A 22,069-nucleotide genomic window follows, 5' to 3' on the forward strand; every position below is an offset into this window, starting at 1 on the left:
ATTTCATGATGTTGTCAATCAACTTGTTCTTAATATGTTACAGTGCATTCGGAAGGTGTTCAGACCCCTTGACTTTTTCCAAATTTTGTTAAGTCACAGCCTTATTCTAAATTGGATTAAATTGTTTTTTTTCCCCCTCATCAATCTACACACACTACCCCATAATGACAAAGCTAAAAACAGGTTTTTAGACATTTTTGCTAATGTATAAAAAAACAAAACTAATCACATTTACATAAGTATTTGGACCCTCTACTCAGTACTTTGTGGAAACACCTTTGCCAGCGATTGCAGCCTCGAGTCTTCTTGGGTATGACGCTACAAGCTTTGCACACCTGTATTTGGGGTGTTTCTCACATTCTTTTCTGCAGATCCTCTCAAGCTCTGTCAGGTTGGATGGGGAGTGTTGCTGCACAGCTATTTTAATGGTCTTTCCAGAGATGTTCAATCGAGTTTGGGTTCTGGCTGGACCACTCAAATACATTCAGAGACTTGTCCCGAAGCCACTTCTGTGTTGTCTTGGCTGTGTGCTTAGGGTTGTTGTACTGTTGGAAGGTGAACCTTCACCCCAGTTTGAGGTGCTGACTGCTTCGGAGCAGGTTTTCATCAAGGATCTCTCTGTACTTTGCTCAGTTGGTCTTTTCCTCAATCCTGACTAGTCTCACAGTCCCTGCCACTGAAAAAAATCTCCACAGCCTGATGCTGCCACCAACTATGATTTACGGTATCCTCAGAGGGTGGAGTGATCTTGACCTTATAGGTCAAGTGGTATAAGTAATTGGTAGAACTGTAATACAGAAACCAGCGACCATCTGAATGTGCACATAGTGCTATATTGTGTGTATTCTCAAAAAATAGTTTTTCTATGGAAAATGTATATAAATATGCACTTAGTACTAATGTGGATTTCTGCTTTAGAAAAAATAGTGTTTTTGTTATACAGAATATTCTACATAACTGTCTATTTTAGTTTGAAAAAAATCTAAACATTATTTACATGTATAATGATGTTTTTGATAAGAATAAAGTAGATATTTTGTTTTGATTTGTATGTCTTTCTTTTGCTTCCTAAGCTGTGAGGAAGTGAGGGCAGGCCATGCTCAAGTGTTTAGGGTGAGCTTCAGTATGCTGGTCTGGTTGGTTGGCTGCTCTCATTTTCACTATCCAACGTGAGATCTTGTCAATTCATTCATGTGTGCAAGGAAAGCTGATGTGGCTATGGGTACACTCACAATACCACATCCAGAAAATATAAAGATAAGATCTTCCATTACAGGTTTTTATATCCCTGTGATTTAGCCATTTGTGGATCTGTTTAACCTGAACATATCCCACAGCCAACATCTTGCATTTGCTAATACCCACATTCCTGAGCTGAATAACTGTAGCATTACTGTTTGAAGATATCACCGCAACACAAATACCCAAGGTTTAGATTCCAATCCACCCTTTTATCAAGTCTTTATATGAAAACATCAGCAATGAGGCCAACTTGTAGCGATCATGGAAATGGGAGATTCTCAGATTTTCTTATATTGCATCATCACAATTTGCATAAATCCAGTTTCTTGTTGATAGTAAAACAAACATCACAACTTGGGAAGTTTAGAACAATCTTAACAAGTAAAATACACAGTAAAAGGGTTAATTCCAGAGAGAATGACAAATGTGCACAAAATTGGTGCCAGCCTGTTGAGATCAGGGGCACAGTACAGGCAGGCTGGATGCAGCCCAGAGACCTTTGAAAGCTCTGCAACAGTCTCCTTTGTTCTCCAGCCTCACAGACGTGACAGAGGTATTGCTCGTCAGACCAACCACCTACGGAAAATTAATTGGCTGTCATTATATTGGCTTTTATAATTCATTCATTGGCTTTCATTATAGCTTGCGGATACAGACAACATTTTACGTCAGTTGATCACTGTAGCTGCCAAAATTAGTCTCAGAAAGCGAGGTTAGTCTCAGACATCATTCATAATCCTGACCCCCAAACACACACTCGCAGGCACACACACACAGTAGAACAGTAATTTAGACATAGATTCATATCCAATCTGTAGTAAGTAAATCACTGACTCTCAGTCAGGTGGTTAAATATGCAGACGGGTTCGATGCATAATTAACAGCTGTAAATGGCCTATTTCCTAATGTTCATCTCGTCTATCTGCCTGTGAGTCTACTTGCCTGTCTGTCAACACTGCTGCTGCACATACTGTCCTGAGTTTAGAAGCCAACCCCGGTAGATGTTTTCTTCTCCTTGGTTATAACACCTGGGTTGGTGGCTGTCTGCTGTTCTTTACTGTGTGGTCAGGGTTCTGTAGAGGTGGGACGGTCGACTACTATGTTGTTCTGTGTGGCCATTGGTCCAGGCAGGTTTAGGTGCTCTAGAAGGCCAAATGGAATGGTGCCACCATGACAACCTGGCAGAACATATGGCTCTGAACCCACACAGTCACCACAAACAACACAGACGTTAACACAAACATGGCACACACTTGCTGTGTGTCTTCCTATTGTTTCTTCTCCCACTTCTGATTCCTCTAAAGCTCTTCTTTTGCAGTCGTTTTAATCCCACACAATTTATACCCCTCACTCACTCTCAAACCTACACCCATAAGTCAACCACTCACTTTTTCTTAGTCTCTCCTCTTTATTACGTGTGCCGTGCTTGTGCAGCTCAAGACTTTCTCCTCCAAGCGAAATTATAATGAACTGAACGTTGATCTTACAATCAACATATGAAGCTGTAACTTGTCAGCTACATATTGCATGCTTAAGTCGAATCATGATCATAAATAAAGAAAACCAATAACTTTCCACAACATGAAGACACAATCATGTCACTGAAATTTTTTTTTTTTTTTTACACCAATCTTTTTCTTTCTTTCTTTCTTTTTCACTCTGCATTACATATTTCTAACTAGGTATGCCTGTTCTTATACTGTATCTGTTACCACAACACTGTAACCCAGCAGGCAGTGGTGTGGTGACACTCCCCCGATCCTGTTTGTGTCCATCGCCTCTCCTTCACTGAACTCCCCTGATCATCCAGGGAATATGGGATGATTGTTATGAAAGAGCAGAGGCATGGAGTCTACAAGGTGTCGAAAGTGTTCCACAGGGATGCTGGCCCATATTGACTCCAATGCTTCCTGCACTTGTGTCAAGTTGGCTGGATGTCCTTTGGGTGTTGGACCATTCTTGATACACACAGGAAACTGTCGAGTGTGAAAAACCCAACAGCGTTGCAGTTCTTGACACACTCAAACCGGTGCGCCTGCACCTACTACCATACCCCGTTCAAAGGCACTTCAATATTTTGTCTTGCCCATTCACCCTCTGAATAGCACACACACAATCCATGTATCAATTGTCTCAAGGCTTAAAACTCCCTCTTTAACCTGTCTCCTCCCCTTCATCTACACTGATTGAAGTGGATTTAAAGTAGGCATCAATAAGGGATCATAGCTTTGACCTGAATTGACCTGGTCAGTCTGTCATGGAAAGTGCAGGTGTTCCTAATGTTTTGTACACTCATTGTAAACTGTTGCCATCAAGTTAGACGCAAAGAGTCGTCTAGAATGTCATTGTATGCTGTAGTGTTAAGATTTCCCTTCACTGGAACTAAGGGGCCTAGCACAAACAATGCAAAACAACCCTGGACCATTATCCCTCCTACACCAAACTTTACAGTTCAAATCTATTTTTATTTGTCACATGCGCCGAATACAACAGGTAGACCTTACCGTGAAATGCTTACTTACAAGCCCTTAAACAATAATGCAGTTCAAGAAAGAGTTAATACAATATTTATTAAATAAACTATAGTAAAATTAAAGTAACACAAGAAATGTACTTAACAATAACGAGGCTATATACAGGGTGTACCGGTAGTGAGTCAATGTGCAGGAGTACAGGTTAGTCAAGGTCATTTGTAAAGTGAGGGGGGGGGTCAATGTAAATAATCTGGGTGGCCATTTGATTAGTTTAGTTGTTCAGCGGTCTAATGGCTTGGGGGTAGAAGCTGTTAAGGAGCCTTTTGGTTCTAGACTTGGCTTTCCGGTACCGCTTGCCGTGCGGTAGCAGAGAGAACAGTCTGACTTGCGTGACTGGAGTCTTTTACCAATTTTTGTGGGGCCTTTCCTCTGACACCGCCTAGTATATAAGTCCTAGATGTCAGGAAGCTTGGCCACAGTGATGTACTGAACTGTACACACTACCCTCTGTAGCGCCTTAGGGTCAGATGCCGAGCAGTTGCCATACTAGGCGGTGATGCAACCGGTCAGGATGCTCTCGATGGTAAAGCTGTAGAAATTTGAGGAGATGGGGACCCATGCCAAATCTTTTCATTCTCCTGAAGGGGAAAATGTGTTGTCGTGCCCTCTTCACGACGCTCTTGGTGTGTTTGGACCATGATGGTTTGTTGGTGATGCGGGCACCAGGGAACTTAACTCTCGACCCGCTCCACTTCAGTCCCGTTGATGTTAATGGTGGCCTGTTCGACCCTCATTTTACTATAGTCCATGATCAGCTCCTTTGTCTTGCTCACATTGAGAGGTTGTCCTGGCACAACACCACCAGGTCTCTGACCTCATCCCTATAGGCTGTCTCATTGTTGTCGGCGATCAGGCCTACCACTGTTGTCATCAGCAAACTTGATGATGGTGTTGGAGGCATGCTTGGCCACGCAGTCGTGGGTGAACAGGGAGTACAGTAGTGGGCCAAGCACGCACCCCTGAGGGGCTCCAGTGTTGTGAGTCAGCGTGGCAGCTGTGGTGTTGCCTACTCTTACCACTTGGGGGCGGCCCATCCAGGATGTACAGGATCCAGTTGCAGAGGGAGGTGTTTAGTCCCAGGGTCCTTAGCTTAGTGATGAGCTTTGAGGGCACTATGGTGTTAAACGGTGAGTTGTAGTCAATGAATAGCATTCTCACGTAGGTGTTTCTTTTGTCCAGGTGGGAAAGGGCAGTGTGGAGTGCAATTGAGTCATCTGTGGATCTGTTGGGGCGGTTTGTGAATTGGAGTGGGTCTAGGGTGTTGATGAGCCATGACCAGCCTTTTTAAAGGACTTCATGGCTACCAATGTGAGTGCTACGGTGCGGTAATCTTGTAGGCAGGTTACCTTTGCTTTCTTGGGCACAGGGACTATGGTGGTCTGTTTGAAACATGAAGGTATTACAGACTCGGCCAGGGAGAGGTTGAAAATGTCAGTGAAAAAACTTGCCAGTGTGTCCACACATGCTTTGAGTACACGTCCTGGTAATCCATCTGTCCCTGAGGCTTTGTGAATGTTGACCTGTTTAAAGGTCTTGCTCACATCAGCTGCGGAGAGCGTAATCACACAGTCATCCGGAACTGAGCTAGTGCTCTCGTGCATGCTTCAGTGTTGCTTGCCTCAAAGTGAGCATAAAAGGCATTTAGCTCGTCTGGTAGGTTGCATCCCTGGGCAGCTCGTGGCTGGGTTTTCCTTTGTGGTTCGTAATAGTTTACAAGCCCTGCCACGTTCGAGTGTCAAGAGCCGGTGTAGTAGGATTCAGTCTTAGTCTTGTACTGACTCTTTTCCTGTTTCATGGTTCTATTGAGGGCATAGCGGTATTTCTTTTACGCTACCAGATTAGTATCCCGCTCCTTGAAAGCGGCAGCTCTACCCTTTACTTCGATGCGGATGTTGCCCGTAATCCATGGCTTCTGGTTGGGAAATGTTTGTACGGTCACTGTGGGGACGACGTCGTCGATGGACTTATTAATGAAGCTTGTGACTGAGGTGGTACACTCAATGCTGTTGGATGAATCCCGGAACATATTCCAGTCTGTACTAGCACAACTGTCCTGTAGCGTAGCATCCGCTTCATATGACCACTTCTGTACTGAGTGAGTCACTGTTACTTCCTGCTTTAGTTTTTGCTTGTATTCAGGATTCAGGAGGATATAATTATGGTCATATTTGCCAAATGGAGGGCGAGGGAGAGCTTTGTATGCGTCTCTGTGTGTTGAGTTTTTTGTTTTTTTTCCCCCCTCTGGTTGCACATGTGACATTTTAGGTAAAAATTATTTAAGTTTGCCTCCATTAAAGTCCCCGGCTACTAGGAGCCCTGCTTCTGGAATAGCATTTTCTTGTTTGCTTATGGCCTTATACAGCTAATTGATTGCGGTCTTAGTGCCAGCATCGGTTTGTGGTGGTAAATAGACAGCTACGAATAATATACATGTGAACTTTCTTTGTAGATAATGTGTTCCACAGCTTATCATGAGGTATTCTACCTCAGGTGAGCAATACCTCGAGACTGAAATATTTAAATATTAGACATCACGCTCCAGCAGTTATTGACAAATAGACACACACCCCCGCCCCACATTTTACCAGACTTAGCAGCTCTGTCCTGCCGAAACACGGATAAGCTAGCCAGCTCTATATAATCCCTGTCGTCGTTCGGGAAAGTGTCAGTGAAACATAAGAGATTACAGTTTTTAATGTCCCGTTGGTAGGATAGTTTTAATCGTAGATTGTCCAGTTTGTTTTCCAATGATTGCACGTTGGCCACTAATACAGAGGGTAGTGGTGGTTTACTCATGCCGACAAATTCTCACAAGTCACCTAGATCTCTGCCTCCTGTATTTTTGTCTTTTCTTCACGCGAATGAAGGGGATTTGGGCCTAGACTCCGGGAAGCAGTATACCCTTTGCGTTGGACTCATGAAATAAAAAATCTTCGTCCAGTTCGAGGGGAGTAATCGCTGTTCTGATGTCCAGAAGCTCTTTTCCGTCATAAGAGACTGTAGCAACAACAACATGTACAAAATGCGTTACAAACAAAATAGCAAAGTTGGTTATATCACTCCCTGATCTGTTTCACCTGTCTTTGTGATAGTCTCCACCCCCCTCCAGGTGTCGCCCATTGTCCCCATTATCCCCTGTGTATTTATACCTGTGCTCTCTGTTTTCTGTTGCCAGTTCATTTTGTTTTGTCAAGCCTACCAGCATTTTTCCCTCTGTTTCTGTCTCTCGATTGTTCCTGTTTTCTAGTTTTCCCGGTGTTGACCTTTTACGCCTGCCCCGAGCCGGGCTGCTGTCCTGTACCTTTTCACCACCTATCCGGATTACTGACCCCTGCCTGCCCTTGACCTGTCCTTTGCCTGCCCCTTTTGGATTAATAAACTGTTGTTACTTTGACATTGTCTGCATCTAGGTCTTACCTGAAATGTGTTAGGTTAGGAGCTTGTAAAACAGCAGCCATCCCCTGCAGCTCCATTATTATTCAACAACTGCGCTATGCATGGGGGCAGGTAGCGTTCTCCTGGCATCCGCCAAACCCAGATTTGTCCATTGTCCTGCCAGATGGTGAAGCATGACTCATCACTCCAGAGAACTCATTTCCACTGTTTTGTTCCACTAATTTCCACTGTCCAATTGCAGCGAGCTTTACACCACTCCAGCCGACGCTTGGCATGGTGATCTTAGACTTGTGTGCGGTTGCTCGGCCATGGAAACCCATTCCATGAAGCTCCTAACGAACAGTTCTTGTCCTTTCGCTGCTTCCATAGGCAGTTTTGAACTCGGTAGTGAGTGTTGCAACTGAGGACAGATGATTTTCATGTTCTATGCACTCAGTAGTGAATATTGAAGACATCAAAACTATGAATTAATATGTATGAAATAATGTAACTAAAAAAGTTGTAAACAAATGCAAACATTATTTTGAGATTCTTCTAAGTATCCAAACTTTGCCTTGATTACAGCTTTGCACACTTGTCATTATCTTAACCAGCTTCATGGAATGCATTTCAATGAACAGGTGTGCCTTAAGTTAATTTGTGGAATTTCTTTCCTTCTTAATGCATTTGAGCCAATCAGCTGTGTTGTGACAAGATAGGGGTGGTATACAGAAGATATGAAATTAGTTGCAAAATGAATAGGAAATATAGTAAAGACATTGACAAGGTTATAAATAATGATTTTTAATTGAAATAATAATTGTGTCCTTCAAACTTTGCTTTCATCAAAGAATCCTCCATTTGCAGCAATTACAGCCTTGCAGACCTTTTGGCATTCTAGTTGTCAATTTGTTGAGGTAATCTGAAGAGATTTCACTTCATGCCTCCTGAAACACTTCCCACAAGTTGGATTGGCTTGATGGGCACTTCTTACGTAGCATAAGGTCAAGCTGCTCCCACAACAGCTCAATAGGGTGTCACGCGGAGCAGAACAGGTGAACCCAAGAGCAGATGAGGAGACTGGGATGAGGTAACCAAGGTATTTATTGAAACACAGGTGGAAGATGGGGTGCAGGCCAGGGGAAGGTCGGGCAGGTTGCAGGAAGCCAGTGGCTGAGGCTGGAGCGAGGAGAGTTGGGACTGGTTAAGTAGGTCTGGAAAAGAATCCAAGGACGCAGTGGAGTGGAGGGCTCAGGACAGAGTAGCAGGACTGATGAGACGTGGGACTGGAGACTGGGGCCAAAGTCAGAGCGGGCAGAACTGTAGCAGAGAGGAAAACGGCATCAGGCAAGGGAAACCAGGCATAACACGAAAACAGGATCTAAGCATGGACAAATGGCTAAAAACGCAGACTGACCGAGCAGAGGTTACGATCTGGCTGCATGGAAGTGGCAGAGCGGAGTATTTGTAGAGGTCTTGACTATGGAAGAGGTTGCAGCTGATGGGGATCTGCTCTGCCTCCAGTACACCTGTCTCCACACACACACACACACACACAGACACAGGGGGAGAGAGCACTGGGGGAGTGGTGGCAGGTTAGGGATACACAGGATGAGAAGTAGAGGTCGTGGCAGGAGCAGATGTAACATAGGGTTGAGATCTGGTGACTGTGCTGGCCACTCCATTATAGACAGAATACCAGCTGACTGCTTCTTCCCTAAATAGTTATTGCATAGTTTGGAGCTGTGCTTTGGTTCATTGTCCTGTTTGTAGGAGGAAATTGGTTCCAATTATGCGCCTTCCACAGGGCATGGCGTTTGCAAATGATAGTGAGTGATAGCCTTCCTTCTTCAAGATCCCTTTTACCCTGTTCAAATCTCCCACTTTACCACCACCAAAGCACCCCCATAAAATCATATGACCATCAAATCGCTTCCAACATGCTTGACAGATGGCGTCAAGCACGCCATCTTTAATTTTTTTTCTGCGTCTCACAAATGTTTTTCTTTGTGATCCCGAACACCTCAAACTTAGATTCGTCTGTCCATAACACTTTTTTCCAATCTCCCTCTGTCCAGTGTCTGTGTTCTATTGACCATCTTAATCTTTTATTTTTCTTGGCCAGTCTGAGATATGGCTTTTTCTTTGCAACTCTGCCTAGAAGGCCCGCATCCTGGAGTCGACTCTTCACTGTTGACTTTGAGACTGGTGTTTTGTGGGTGAAGCTGCCAGTTGAGGTCTTGTGAGGCTTCTGTTTCTCAAACTAGACACACTAATGTACTTGTCCCCTTGCTCAGTTGTGCACCGGGGCCTCCCATTCCTCTTTCTTTTCTGGTTAGAGCCAGTTTTCACTGTTTACATTTACATTTACATTTAAGTCATTTAGCAGACGCTCTTATCCAGAGCGACTTACAAATTGGTGCGTTCACCTTAAGACATCCAGTGGAACTGCCACTTTACAATAGTGCATCTAAATCTTTTAAGGGGGGGGGTGAGAAGGATTACTTTATCCTATCCTAGGTATTCCTGAAAGAGGTGGGGTTTCAGGTGTCTCCGGAAGGTGGTGATTGACTCCGCTGTCCTGGCGTCGTGAGGGAGTTTGTTTCACCATTGGGGGGCCAGTGGCCAGTTCACTGTTCTGTGAAGAGAGTAGTACACAGCGTTGTACGAAGACCTTCAGTTTATTGGAAATTTCTCACATGGAATATAGCCTTCATTTCTCAGAACAAGAATCACCTGACGAGTTTCAGAAGAAAGTACTTTGTTTCTGGCCATTTTGAGCCTGTAATCGAACCCATAAATGCTGATGCTCCAGATACTCAACTAGTCAAAGATGGACAACAGTTTTCAACTGTGCTAACATAATTGCAAAAGGGTTTTCTAATGATGAATTTGCCTTTTAAAATTATAAATTTGGATTAGCTAACACAATGTGCCATTGGAACACAGGAGTGATGGTTGCTGATAATGGGCCTCTGTATGCCTATGTAGATATTTGATTATTTTTAAATAAATTTCCAGCTACAATAGTCATTTACAACATTACCAATGGCTACACTGTATTTCTAATCTATTTGATGTTATTTTAATGGACCAAATGTTTTCTTTTCTTTCAATAACAAGGACATTTTTAACTTCTTGCGGCGAGCCATCCCGGATCCGGGATCGTGAATACAGCCTCAAGCTCATTACCATAACGCAACGTTAACTATTCATGAAAATCGCAAATGAAATGAAATCAATATGCTAGCTCTCAAGCTTAGCCTTTTCTTAACAACACTGTCATCTCAGATTTTCAAAAATATGCTTCTCAACCATAGCAAAACTAGCATTTAGCGTTAGCATTTAGCATTTTAGCATTTAGCGTTAGCATCAGCAGGCAACATTTTCACAAAAAACAGAAACATTCAAATAAATCATTTACCTTTGAAGAACTTCGGATGTTTTCAATGAGGAGACTCTCAGTTAGATAGCAAATGTTCAGTTTTCCTGAAAGATTATTTGTGCAGGTGAAATCGGTCCGTTTGGTGCGTCACGTTTGGCTACCAAAAAAAAAACGAAAATTCAGTTATCCAAACGCCAAACTTTTTTACAAATTAACTCCATAATATCGACTGAAACATGGCAAACGTTGTTTAGAACCAATCCTCAAGGTGTTTTTCACATATCTCTTCGATGATATATGGTTCGTGGAAGTGTCCTTTCCCCTCTGAATCGCATGGCAAACTGCATGCAGCTGAAGATTACGCAACAATTTAGACAAAGGACACCAGACGGACCCCTGGCAAATGTAGTCTCTTATGGCCAATCTTCCAATGATATGCCTACAAATACGTCACAATGCTGCAGACATCTTGGACGAACGGCAGAGAGCTTAGGTTCATTCATCACACATTCACAGCCATATAAGGAGACAATGGGAAACAGAGCCTCAAAAATTCTGCTCATTTCCTGTTTGAGGTTTCATCTTGGTTTCGCCTGTAGCATGAGTTCTGTGGCACTCACAGATAATATCTTTGCAGTTTTGAAAACGTCAGAATGTTTTCTTTCCAAAGCTGCCAATTATATGCATAGTCGAGCATCTTTTCGTGACAAAATATTGCGCTTAAAACGGGCACGTTTTTTTATCCAATAATGACATAGCGCCCCCATAGGTTGAAGAGGTTAAGTGACCCCCAAACCTTTGAACGGTAGTGTGTATATATATTTATATATTCCGGGCTCTGGCATTGCTCGTCCTCATGTTTCTTAATTCCATTTTGCATTTTGGGGATTATTTGTGCATTGTTTTAGATCGCTGCACCTGTAGTAAAATCTGCAAATCTGTGCCCAATAAACTTTGATTTGATTTTAATTTGATCCAAAATAGGAGGAGACAAATTATAACTCAAAGATTTCCCTTTGTTATAATTGGCCATACTTAGAGAAAAGCGATCTGTGATCACAGAATCCAGGGAATCAGCAGTGTGTTGTTCAGTATCTCCAAGGCAAAGGAGTGGATGTGGGAGAGAGGGAATGTAAGGTATTTGATATGTCGTTCGCTAAGCCTTTGGTATGATTAAAACCCCAGCTGGAACTGCAGACAAAATACTCAGTGGAGACAATATCAACGTCAAATTAGTATAGGGATTGCTGCTACTAAAGAAAGGCACCACGATGTGGGATAAAGGCACCGCGATGGGGTGATATGTCAATTCAGACAAGGGGAAATAAATAATAATAAGACTCTAAGATGCATATCCAGAGGCAAAATAATGAAGAATCCTTGCAGAGGGTGTCTTGAATAAAGCATCTGTAGGAGCTGAGGATGAGAGGAGTTAGGAATACCAGACCGACTGAAGCACAACTTCTATTATGCTCCAGCACTATTAAACCTGCAACATTTTATTGAATAAAGCATCTGTAGGAGCTGAGTGAGAGGATGAGAGGAGTTAGGAATACCCGACCGACTGAAGCACAACTTCTATTATAATCCACCACTATTAAACCTGCAACATTTTATTCAGTGGTAGGTATTTAGGCCGGGATTATATATGACCGCACCGTTGGAGTCGACATCTGCAACGTTTACCTTGAATGCAATCTTCCCAAACACAGGAACATTGCCTTTTATTGTTGACAATGCACGATCGTATTGAATCCTGGCCTCAGTGTTAGGTCAGTGTTGTGTACACAGAGAGATTTATACTGTAAGCAATGCTCTTGCTTTAGTAGAACGGATGCCATCACCATATGATAGTATAAGAAGTCTTATACAGTGCCAGATCGAAGCACAGAATATGCTCCTGGCAATATTTCATCTGTTTTGTGGCCTATGGCACTTCAGAGATTTGTAGTATATAGGACATCAACACATGCTGTGCTCTGTAGTGCTGCTGCTGCTCAGAAGTTCAGTCAGTCTTGACCTAATTTCCCCATTCCCACTCACACGTATCTAATCCAGCCCAGCCTCTATTACCATAGTCACGGCCTCACTGTAATCCGTATAACTTCACACTACATTCCTTTCCTGCATCATTACACACCCCTGTCACTCACTCACTCAACTCCTACTCTATAAACACCATATTAGCAGTACATACTGAAGTTATCATCTCCAACTCGTCTCCTCTCTCTGACACTGTTTTTGGCGTTTCCAGTAGAACAAGGACAGTCAAACTCCTTTTTTTCACAAATCTCTCCATTGTGGTTTGGTAGTGAACACGTTTACATACACCGGGATCAAATGAATATAACATAAATACAGCTAGCACACTGACTACTATACTGTTGATGTCTGCAAGAGTCAGATTTGTAGGATTAAACCCCCTCTCTGCTCCTCTCTTCACAGAGCTGCGGTAGAGTTCTGAGTATAGTCTCTCTGGTGTTATAGGTGTTGAAGTCGTGAGTCCCTGGGCTCGTCCCAAATGGCCCTCTATTTAGGGAATAAAGGGAATAGGGTGTTCATGTGGCAGGCAATAGAACCTCGGCAGGCTTTGGCTGGCTGCTCCTCTGTGACCATATGGCCTGCCTGCTCCCTTGCTGTCTCTTTCATGCCTCAACACTGACGAGGCGAGGGAAGGGGGGATTAATATTTATCTATCTGAGCCGGTCTCTTTCCCCCGGTCCTCTGCTTCCTGCGCTAGTCAGGCCAGCAGGGTTAGGATGTGGGGCCTGCATCCACAGTCAGGAGATAGACGAGGAGCGCTTGGCATGCTCTGACTGCTGCAGCAGAGACGTAAGCTCCAAGATAACCAAGACCATACCGTAGATGAGAGAACTGTTTTGTCTTGGTGTTTGCAAAATAGAATTCATGAATCAAGCCTACATCTATCTAGATTAAATTAAGATTTTGGGTCTCTGGCCTACACAGTGTAATTACATGTTGAACCTATGAGCATTTTTTTAATGTGAATTTCATTTCACCCTGAGTGTTTTATTGACTTTGAAAGTGGAAAAAGGGTTAAACCTACATATCATTCTGATGAGTGGAGACTTGTCGGTGGTGTAGGCTACACAGACCTCGCCAAGCACAGGAACAAACCCACTGTGGATGTTGTCACAAACAGAGCAACCTGACGGTATACTGTTAAAATGCATATAATAATAAACCCACCACCCACCAGTTTATGAACTGTTGTAGCCACATCTCCATGTCCCAATGGACCATGAAAAAGAAGAGGGAAGGAGTAACATACAGTAACACTGGTTATATTGGTGTCTGTCTCTGAACCACAAACCAATCTGTTGTAGAGCATTTACAATCTCTAGGTATAACTGAAGGGAGCCTATCTATGACTCATTTACCTCTTCCTTTATCTGTGAAGTGGCTGGGCCTGGCAGGAATGTCTGTCTTGGCATGGGACGCTGTGCTGTTTCCATGTGAGCAGGACAGAGTGCGTGTGTATGTGTTTGGGCACGTGTGTGTGTGTGTGTGGATTGGGAATAGACTAGCATCCTGTTTAACACAGTCCACCACAGATCTTTGGAGTTTATTGGAGCTGTTTGTGACTGAGACTTATAAAAGTGTGTCTCAAACAATGTATAGTTGTGATTGCTAAGCATACAAATAAGATCATTTTTTCATACCTTTTGAAACGAGGTCTAGTTACGGCCGCAACCGGACTAGATCGTGAACTACTCTTCTCAATCAATAAATCAATCAATCAAATGTATTTAGAAAGCCCTTCTTACATCAGCTGATGTCACAAAGTGCTGTACAGAAACCCAGCCTAAAACCCCAAGCAGCAAGCAATGCAGGTGTAGAAGCACGGTGGCTAGGAAAAACTCCCTAGAAAGGCCAGAACCTAGGAAGAAACCTAGAGAGGAACCAGGCTGTGAGGGGTGGCCAGTCCTCTTCTGGCTGTGCCGGGTGGGGATTATAACATGGCCAAGATGTTAAATTCTTCATAGATGACCAGCAGGGTCAAATAATAATAATCACAGTGGTTGTAGAGGGTGCAACCTCAGGAGTAAATGTAATTTGGCTTTTCATAGCCGATCATTCAGAGTATCTCAACCACTCCTTCTGTCTCTAGGGAGTTTAAATCAGCAGGTCTGGGACAAGGTAGCATATCCGGTGAACAGGTCAGGGTTCCATAGCTGCAGGCAGAACAGTTCAAACTAGAGCAGCAGCACGGCCAGGTTGATTGGGGACAGCAAGGAGTCATCAGGCCAGGTTGTCCTGAGGCATTGTCCTAGGGCTCAGGTCCTCAGAGAGGAAAAAAAGAGATAATTAGAGAGAGCATACTTAAATTCACACAGGATAAATACTCCAGATATAACAGACTGACTCTAGCCCCCCGACACAAACTATTGCAGCATAAATACTGGAGGCTGAGACAGGAGGGGTCAGGAGACACTGTGGCCCCGTCCGAAGATAAAATGAGGTGACATATGTAAGCTCTTCGTGAAAGTGACATCTCAGGAATGTTATCTTTTGTGGTATCTTTCTAGCTTCAGTACATCAAAAGTGGTTTTGAATAATGCAAGCTGCACTGTTCACTGTATTATGTACTGTATGAGTTTGTTATGACTTAGCTTAGCACATGTATGATGTAAAGCATTTCTAATGATTTTCTCCCTCCCTCTCTCTCTGTACAGCGTTGCTGATTGGGTCGGGGTGTGCGCTCTACCCTCTAGGTTGGGACAGTGATGAAGTTCGACAGACCTGCAGCAATAGATCCAACCAGTTTGAGCTTGGTATGGGTCAAACATCCACACCAGAACACCATCATATTCAAGTCACAAGTTGATAATCAACAAGTCATTCAAATTAGTCACAGCTCATATTATGGTATGTTGGCTCAGATTCAAATTCGCTGTGTTTGTGTCTGTGTCTAGGTTCTTGTGAGATTGGCTGGGCGTTCTACTGTACCGGAGCAGGGGCATCAGCAGCCATGATGTTATGCACCTGGATGGCCTGCTTCGCTGGGAAGAGACAGAAGCAGTACCCCTACTGATGTCATCAAGGCGGGACAGCCACAGAGACCATGATGACCACCTCCCCCAACACCCGTCATCACTGGCAATTGAAGAGACTCAGAGCAAAGGATAATATCAGGAGGACAGTGTCTATGGGCGCATTCGACATTGCAGTTGACTTTAAAGGCGAGTCGAGACTGATCTACAAATCACCATCATAAATAACTACTCAATATTATTTGTAGATCAGTCAGTCACAATTTACCCATGGAACATCACAATTTAGATGCTCTTGAACACGGCCTGTATGCCATAGGCTAGTTATGCACTCTGTCATCATAATTGAAGCAGAGCGGACTACCTTGTGGTGCATTTGGTACTGAGGCAGAAAATAATATAACACAACACAATACATTCGCAATTACACTCCATTGTCCAACAGAGCATTTCAAAAGAGAGGAGTCTACATACTTTGTATTCATTGACAGCAAGAACAACATCTGTTTCTATCTCTATTTTCCTTGGGTTGTATGGTTGCTTCTCTATTTCCTCCTTCCTATTACTATACTTTTGATATTACTTTGTTATTGTATTTTACATCCTGTATTTAATAAATATGTTATGTACCCCCACATTGGCCTAGTATTGCCTTAAAGACCCGTAAAAAGCTCATTCTCATGGCGTCGATATGAGTCCGAAACATTTATTGTAGCGTCAAAATGTACTACCAAGTGTAAATTGGATAATTTTGGTCATAAAGTCAGTCTTGTCCAAAAGGGAGATTTGCAAGATTATAGGAAAGCTTGTATGTCACATAATGAAGGGTAACGTAAGAATTTTCCTTGGGTTGGGTTTATTTAAATCCTGCCCACAGCTGGCAGCACCCAAGTAATCATCAATTTGGAGCGCAGCTACACGCAACCTGATGCAATGTTCAATTTGGTTTGGCATTCAATATCCCTATGGGGCTGGTTAGGGACCATCAGCAAATGACACAATGTACCTGGGACAATATTTTAAAAGGTCAAAAGCTCCAAATTTCAATGACTTCAAAATCTCAAACCAACTATAAATTGGAGAAATTCATATACAAATATTGAAAGCTAAAAGATGTGCAACATGACAATATTGAACCACATTGTGTCATTTATTTGTCCCTAACTAGAGCCAGAGATGGGCTATCCAATGTCAAACCATGTCAAACAAACTTTGTCACTGTGTTACACCAGTGAGCTGTAGCTAATTGGTGAAATAAGTTTGCTTGCACTAGCTAGCCTAGACTTCAAGACTCGAGACCTGGGGCCTGTTGCACAAAACTAGGATAAGGGATTAAGCCAGGATATCTTGGTGATCCTGGCTCAATTGATCCGTAATCCGGTTGCACTAAAGATGGATAGGGGGCAATGTTATGGTATAAATTACCATGGAGATTTATTCTGTGGAGCTAGCCTGCTCCAGACCAGGCTAAATTCCATGATCTATTTAATCTCATCCCTAATGTCAGTCAGCAGTCATCACAAATGGAAACCAATAGTTATTTCACTGCTCACTATACATTGTTATCACATATAACTAGACCCACTGTTATTAAACGTTTGTGATCATTAATTTCAATGATTTTGGATAAAAAATGATTTTTAGATGATGTTGCTATCATTAGATAATTTACAGTTTCCCCATAGACTATAAGGCTATATATAAAATGATAGAATATTAGGGCCACAGAGGGGAAAAAAACACGTCATAATATTGTAACCAGTTGTTTTAAAGGAGGACAGTTGTTAAAATGACAGATGTGGGGCATTTCGTGAAATTGTACTTCAGTATGGTTTCATAAACAAAGACATGCTGATGTGCCAGAATATTAAGTATCACATTGTCATAAGTATCAAAACTGTAAAAACAATGTAGCTTTTCTGCAGAAAGAACCAGCCTCATAAATTTATGACTTTATCCTTTTTTCTTCAGTGTGGCCCTAGTACTCTGTCATATAAACAAATACACATTCCATATGAATATAAAAACACAATGTGTAACATTATGTTCCTTTATTGAATAAGGACAAAACAAAGCAGGTAAACCATCAGCTCCTTTCGAAACTGAAGTCACAGTGACTCTACAAGATGGAAAGCACAGAATCCAAGCATATTATACATACACATTCAAAGGTCTGTATATAACACACCCTGCATGTCTGCACACTAAAATAAATGCAGGACAAATCCATACACATCAACTGAACAGACAAATGAATGGATGCAGTAGCCTCCCTGCAGCCTTGTATTACACACAGTATACCGCACAAACATCATAAGAGGCCAATTTGAGTTCAAAAAACGAACCCAAAAAACCCAAATTCCTCTATATTTTTAACCAAAATTGAAAGCACACATACTAACTAAAATAATTCAACACATATTGGTCCCTCAGCAATGACCACTGTCGTCATCAGGGAAGATTGCCGGATTGTCCCAGTCCATGGCTGGTGGCACTCAGGGGGCCCTCTCCTTCCTCAGGCAGGCCACATTGTGAGGACAGCACAAGCCACAGTAATATCACATGCCCTAACAGGGCTGACCCTTAATTTGTGAAAAGTGAAAGCGTGCCTTCAGGAGGCCAATGGTCATTTCAACTCTGGCCCTGGTCCTGGCATGGGCATGGTTGTAGGCCTGCTGTGCTTCCTGGGAAGTGAAAGGTGTCAGGAGAAAAGGCTGGCAGCCATACCCCTGTCTCCCAGCAACACACCAGAGAATTCACCTGTCAACACAAAATCTCATCATTACTACCTCATAAACACAGTGATATTCTTGACACAGCCATGATGGTTATAAATAGGGGTTGTGTGGCTTACCTTGTGATAGATTTCAGAAAAGATTCTGGAGTCATGGACTGAGCCAGGCCATTTTGCCACAACATTGCTGATCACACAGTCAGCATTGCAGACCATCTGAAATCATAAGATGAGGAATATTACACCAATCAATGCACATCACTGGCAATGCATACAATGGACAATATCAAAAAGTTATGTTCACCTGAACATTAATGCTGTGAAAGGATTTCCTATTCACAAAATCGGCCTCATGGGCACCTGAGGGGGCTTTTATTTATGTGTGTGCAGTCCACTGCACCAATGACATTGGGGAAACCTGTCACACAAAGTAATGAGTATCCTACTATGTGTTAACAGTTGTCCTGTAATTTGTAGATCCTCTTACCTGCAATCCTATAGAACTCCTCTTTGATGTCACAGAGTCTTCTGTGGCCAGGAAGGAGATGAAGACATCTGCTAATGCTTTGATAGCCAGACACACACTCCTTATTGTGCGGCAAATTGTGGCCTTGTTCAGCTGTTCTGCATCCCCCACTGAGTACAGAAGGCTCCACTAGCAAAAAGCGCAAGGCCACACAAACCATTTGCTCCACACTCAGTGCATGGCTCGTGCAGTGCGGTGTTAATCCTGGGACCCAGTAGTCTGCATAGATACCTGATGCCATCTGCAGAAAACCTGTATCTTTCATATAGATGGTCATCAGGGAAGGCCAGTGGGTCCAACCGGTCCCTGAAGACCCTTTCGCCTGAAGGCTCTCCTCAGCACAAGTGCTTCTTCATCCACCACATCTCGCACGAATGGGCATGCCATTGTCAGAGCAGAAAGGAACACACAATTTTGGGCCTTCATATAGGCTAGTGGCCACACCTGGTGCTGGGGGTGGGCAAAGAGGGCGATGCCTTATAACGATGACTTGGTTGTACTGATTGCTGGGAAAATAAAAAAACCTTAGAAAGATGCCACCGTCCTGTGTGCTTAAATAAGAGCTCATATGTCATGGCTCATGACAACAAAATATACCTAATTTTTTTTTGAGCTGTGTCATCTTCTTGGAGCTGGGGGAGGAAAGAAAAATAATGATTAATACATTTGTGTTACAGTTAGCATACAGTGTACATTGAAGGCATATCTCACCTCCCTCTCAAGTTTTTTTATTTAGGTCCAGTTTCCTAATTGTCCTCTTTTTATTTCGGACTCCAGTGCAAGATTTTCCATCTTTTTCTTCTTGTACTGAATGTCTATGTCTGCCAGTTCTATTTGGCGCCAGAAGGTGGTTGCCATACAACTTTCTGATAGCTTGTGAGCTCTGTGAACACAATACAATTAGCACAGCTGGAATTTGGCAGGATGTGGTGTCCTTTTATTAAACGCACTATGTTGCCAGGCTGGTTTTCCCACTGTATAGCATCTGGGTCCTGTAAAAGAAATTAGATTTTTGATTTTGATGAGGACTCCTCACCATTGTAGAGTAAATAGTACTTTCACAGTCTTAACATGATACCTCATGCCTTCTGGAATCCAGAGAGATGGTCTCCTCCTCATCATCGTCTCCATCATGTGCTGTTGCTGCTGCACTGGGGCCTTCACCCTATCACATTTAATCGGATTCATATTGAAGCTAGTAGACAAGACATGCCAGGCCTACAGTATGCCTTTGATGGAGTACTCACTGGATCAGCATCGTCTGGTTTTGTGCTGGTGGCTCTAACAGGAACACAGTGCTGCCAGGCACTGAGTTTAATAGGTAAACCAAAGTCAGACAGTCCAAATTGATTCAATATGAATGTGGTTGTATCCCATGTAGAGATGGAAGGACATACCTTGAATGAAGCGGGTGGCATCTTGGGAGGAACCTATGCTCGTCTCTTTCCCCCAGGGATCCCCTCTAAGACGGGCCTGCCTTTATTTAGCTCCAAGGCCATGTCCTCTGCTGGGGTAAGGTCAGCCTTTGGTGACCCACCACCCGTGCCTTGTCTGTGGGTATTCTTTTTCACTGCTAAAACAGTACAGACAATGTGTGAGCAGGCACCTTCTGGGTACAATATATGCTTGTGCTTTGTTAAATATTAGTCAGGGACCATACCATTCTGCAGAATGTTCTTGTATTTGATTTTGACCTGCTGCCATGTCCGTTTTGTTCATGTTTAATCTACACACACACACACACACACACACACATTTAATGGAGTCACACTGCAAAAATTACTTGGTATTTTTGTCTTGTTTTCAGTAAAAATATCAAAAAATGTATCATAGCTTTATACAGTGTGATGGAGTTACTTTACACAATTTCACTATATCTGCAGTGCATTTCAATTAAAAATTTAACGTTTCATAATTACAGTACAACTGCATTTTTGGAGATGTGAATTAAATATTTGAATTGTAATTGTGATGTTTTGTGAGTGTGTAAAAGTGCACTACTTACGCATTCAGGCGGTCTGCAATACTTTGCCACGCTTTTTCTCTTTGCTTTATCACTGTGGCGGTGTTGCCTTTCTTCTTAATTATATCTTTTACCTCCTCGTATGCCTCCATGAGGATTTGTGCTTCCGGGGCGGCTCTAGTTGCCATGGTAAATCAGTTAATCTGTGATCTGTGGCGGGGTCTATTTGAGTGAGAAGCGCGCACCTATCCAGGATTGGTTTCACCTGGTTTAATGAATCCGTGTCTGCTCATCCTGGCTTGGTCTTTGTGCAACCAATTAAGCCTGGACGCACATGTTTTGGCTTCATTGAGCTCAGCTGAGTCATTTATCCCGGATGTCTTAATTCTACTTTTGTGCAACAGGCCCCTGGTTCGACTGTTTCAAGTTATCTAGAAGGTTGAGTGACTGTGTACTGTTGTGGCAGAGTGATTATACACACATGAGACACCCACATTAAACCACCACTCCAAAACAACTCTTGTTTGGCTTCAGTCATGACTGCTGCATTTCTTAATGTCCAAACCGAATAACGAGGCCAAAAGTTCAGCACCCCTTTAAATATATAAACCCTTACTGGTATCTTGCAATCATTTTTAACTGTTATCATGTCAGTAACTATTTACAGTATAGCTATAAAACAGGGAATGTTGAAGTCCCTGAATGTATGTCTGTCATATGTTTGTGTTTTTGTGTGTGTATGATGTACAGTATATTGTATTATATAACATTACATTTGAATGAAACACAATAGATTTGATCCTGTAAATGAATTGTTACTTTAAAGTCTTAATAAATATTCACAAACCTTTCAGAAGTGGAGAAGTTCTAAAGCTGTAGCTCAACTTAATCTGATTTGAAGCACTTGGCATGAGACTATTGGTCTTTCTTGAAACCTTAACAGCAATACCGATAACTCCATGAAAGACAGCTCTACCATTCCAATTTAATTTAAAAACAAAATATCATTTTCAAACATTTATCAACCAGCACATTTGAGTTCAACCATAGAACAAATATTATATTTTATTGTGGATGAAAATGTAACCAGCTCTGAAATGCTTGTTTGAAAAAGAGAGATACTTTGAGGGGTTTCATTTTCAATTAATCGAAAATGACACATGGCAATCTGCACAAAAGGCAAAAAGGCAATATTGAGACAATGGATGAGCTTTTCTGGAGAACCATTTTGGGTTCAAGTAAAACTTTTGTAGAAGTGAAGCTTTTAGAGAGGTTTAGTGCTTTTATATTTAATA

General features: G+C 42.5%; 1 protein-coding gene across 2 annotated transcripts in view; it reads left to right on the forward strand.

Moving 5' to 3' along the window:
- Positions 1–16,186, forward strand: part of LOC115134610 (LHFPL tetraspan subfamily member 6 protein-like) — a 30,949-nt gene extending 14,763 nt beyond the window's left edge. For both annotated transcript variants that reach the window (XM_029668778.2, XM_029668777.2), the window contains 2 exons: positions 15,234–15,332; positions 15,474–16,186. In XM_029668778.2, the coding sequence (XP_029524638.1) occupies positions 15,234–15,332; positions 15,474–15,592 (218 nt within the window). In that variant the 3' untranslated portion in view covers positions 15,593–16,186. The remainder of the gene's footprint in view (positions 1–15,233; positions 15,333–15,473) is intronic.
- Positions 16,187–22,069: the final 5,883 nt, after the last annotated feature.

This window comes from Oncorhynchus nerka, linkage group LG9a (assembly GCF_034236695.1).
Source record: "Oncorhynchus nerka isolate Pitt River linkage group LG9a, Oner_Uvic_2.0, whole genome shotgun sequence".
Lineage (NCBI taxonomy): Eukaryota > Metazoa > Chordata > Actinopteri > Salmoniformes > Salmonidae > Oncorhynchus > Oncorhynchus nerka.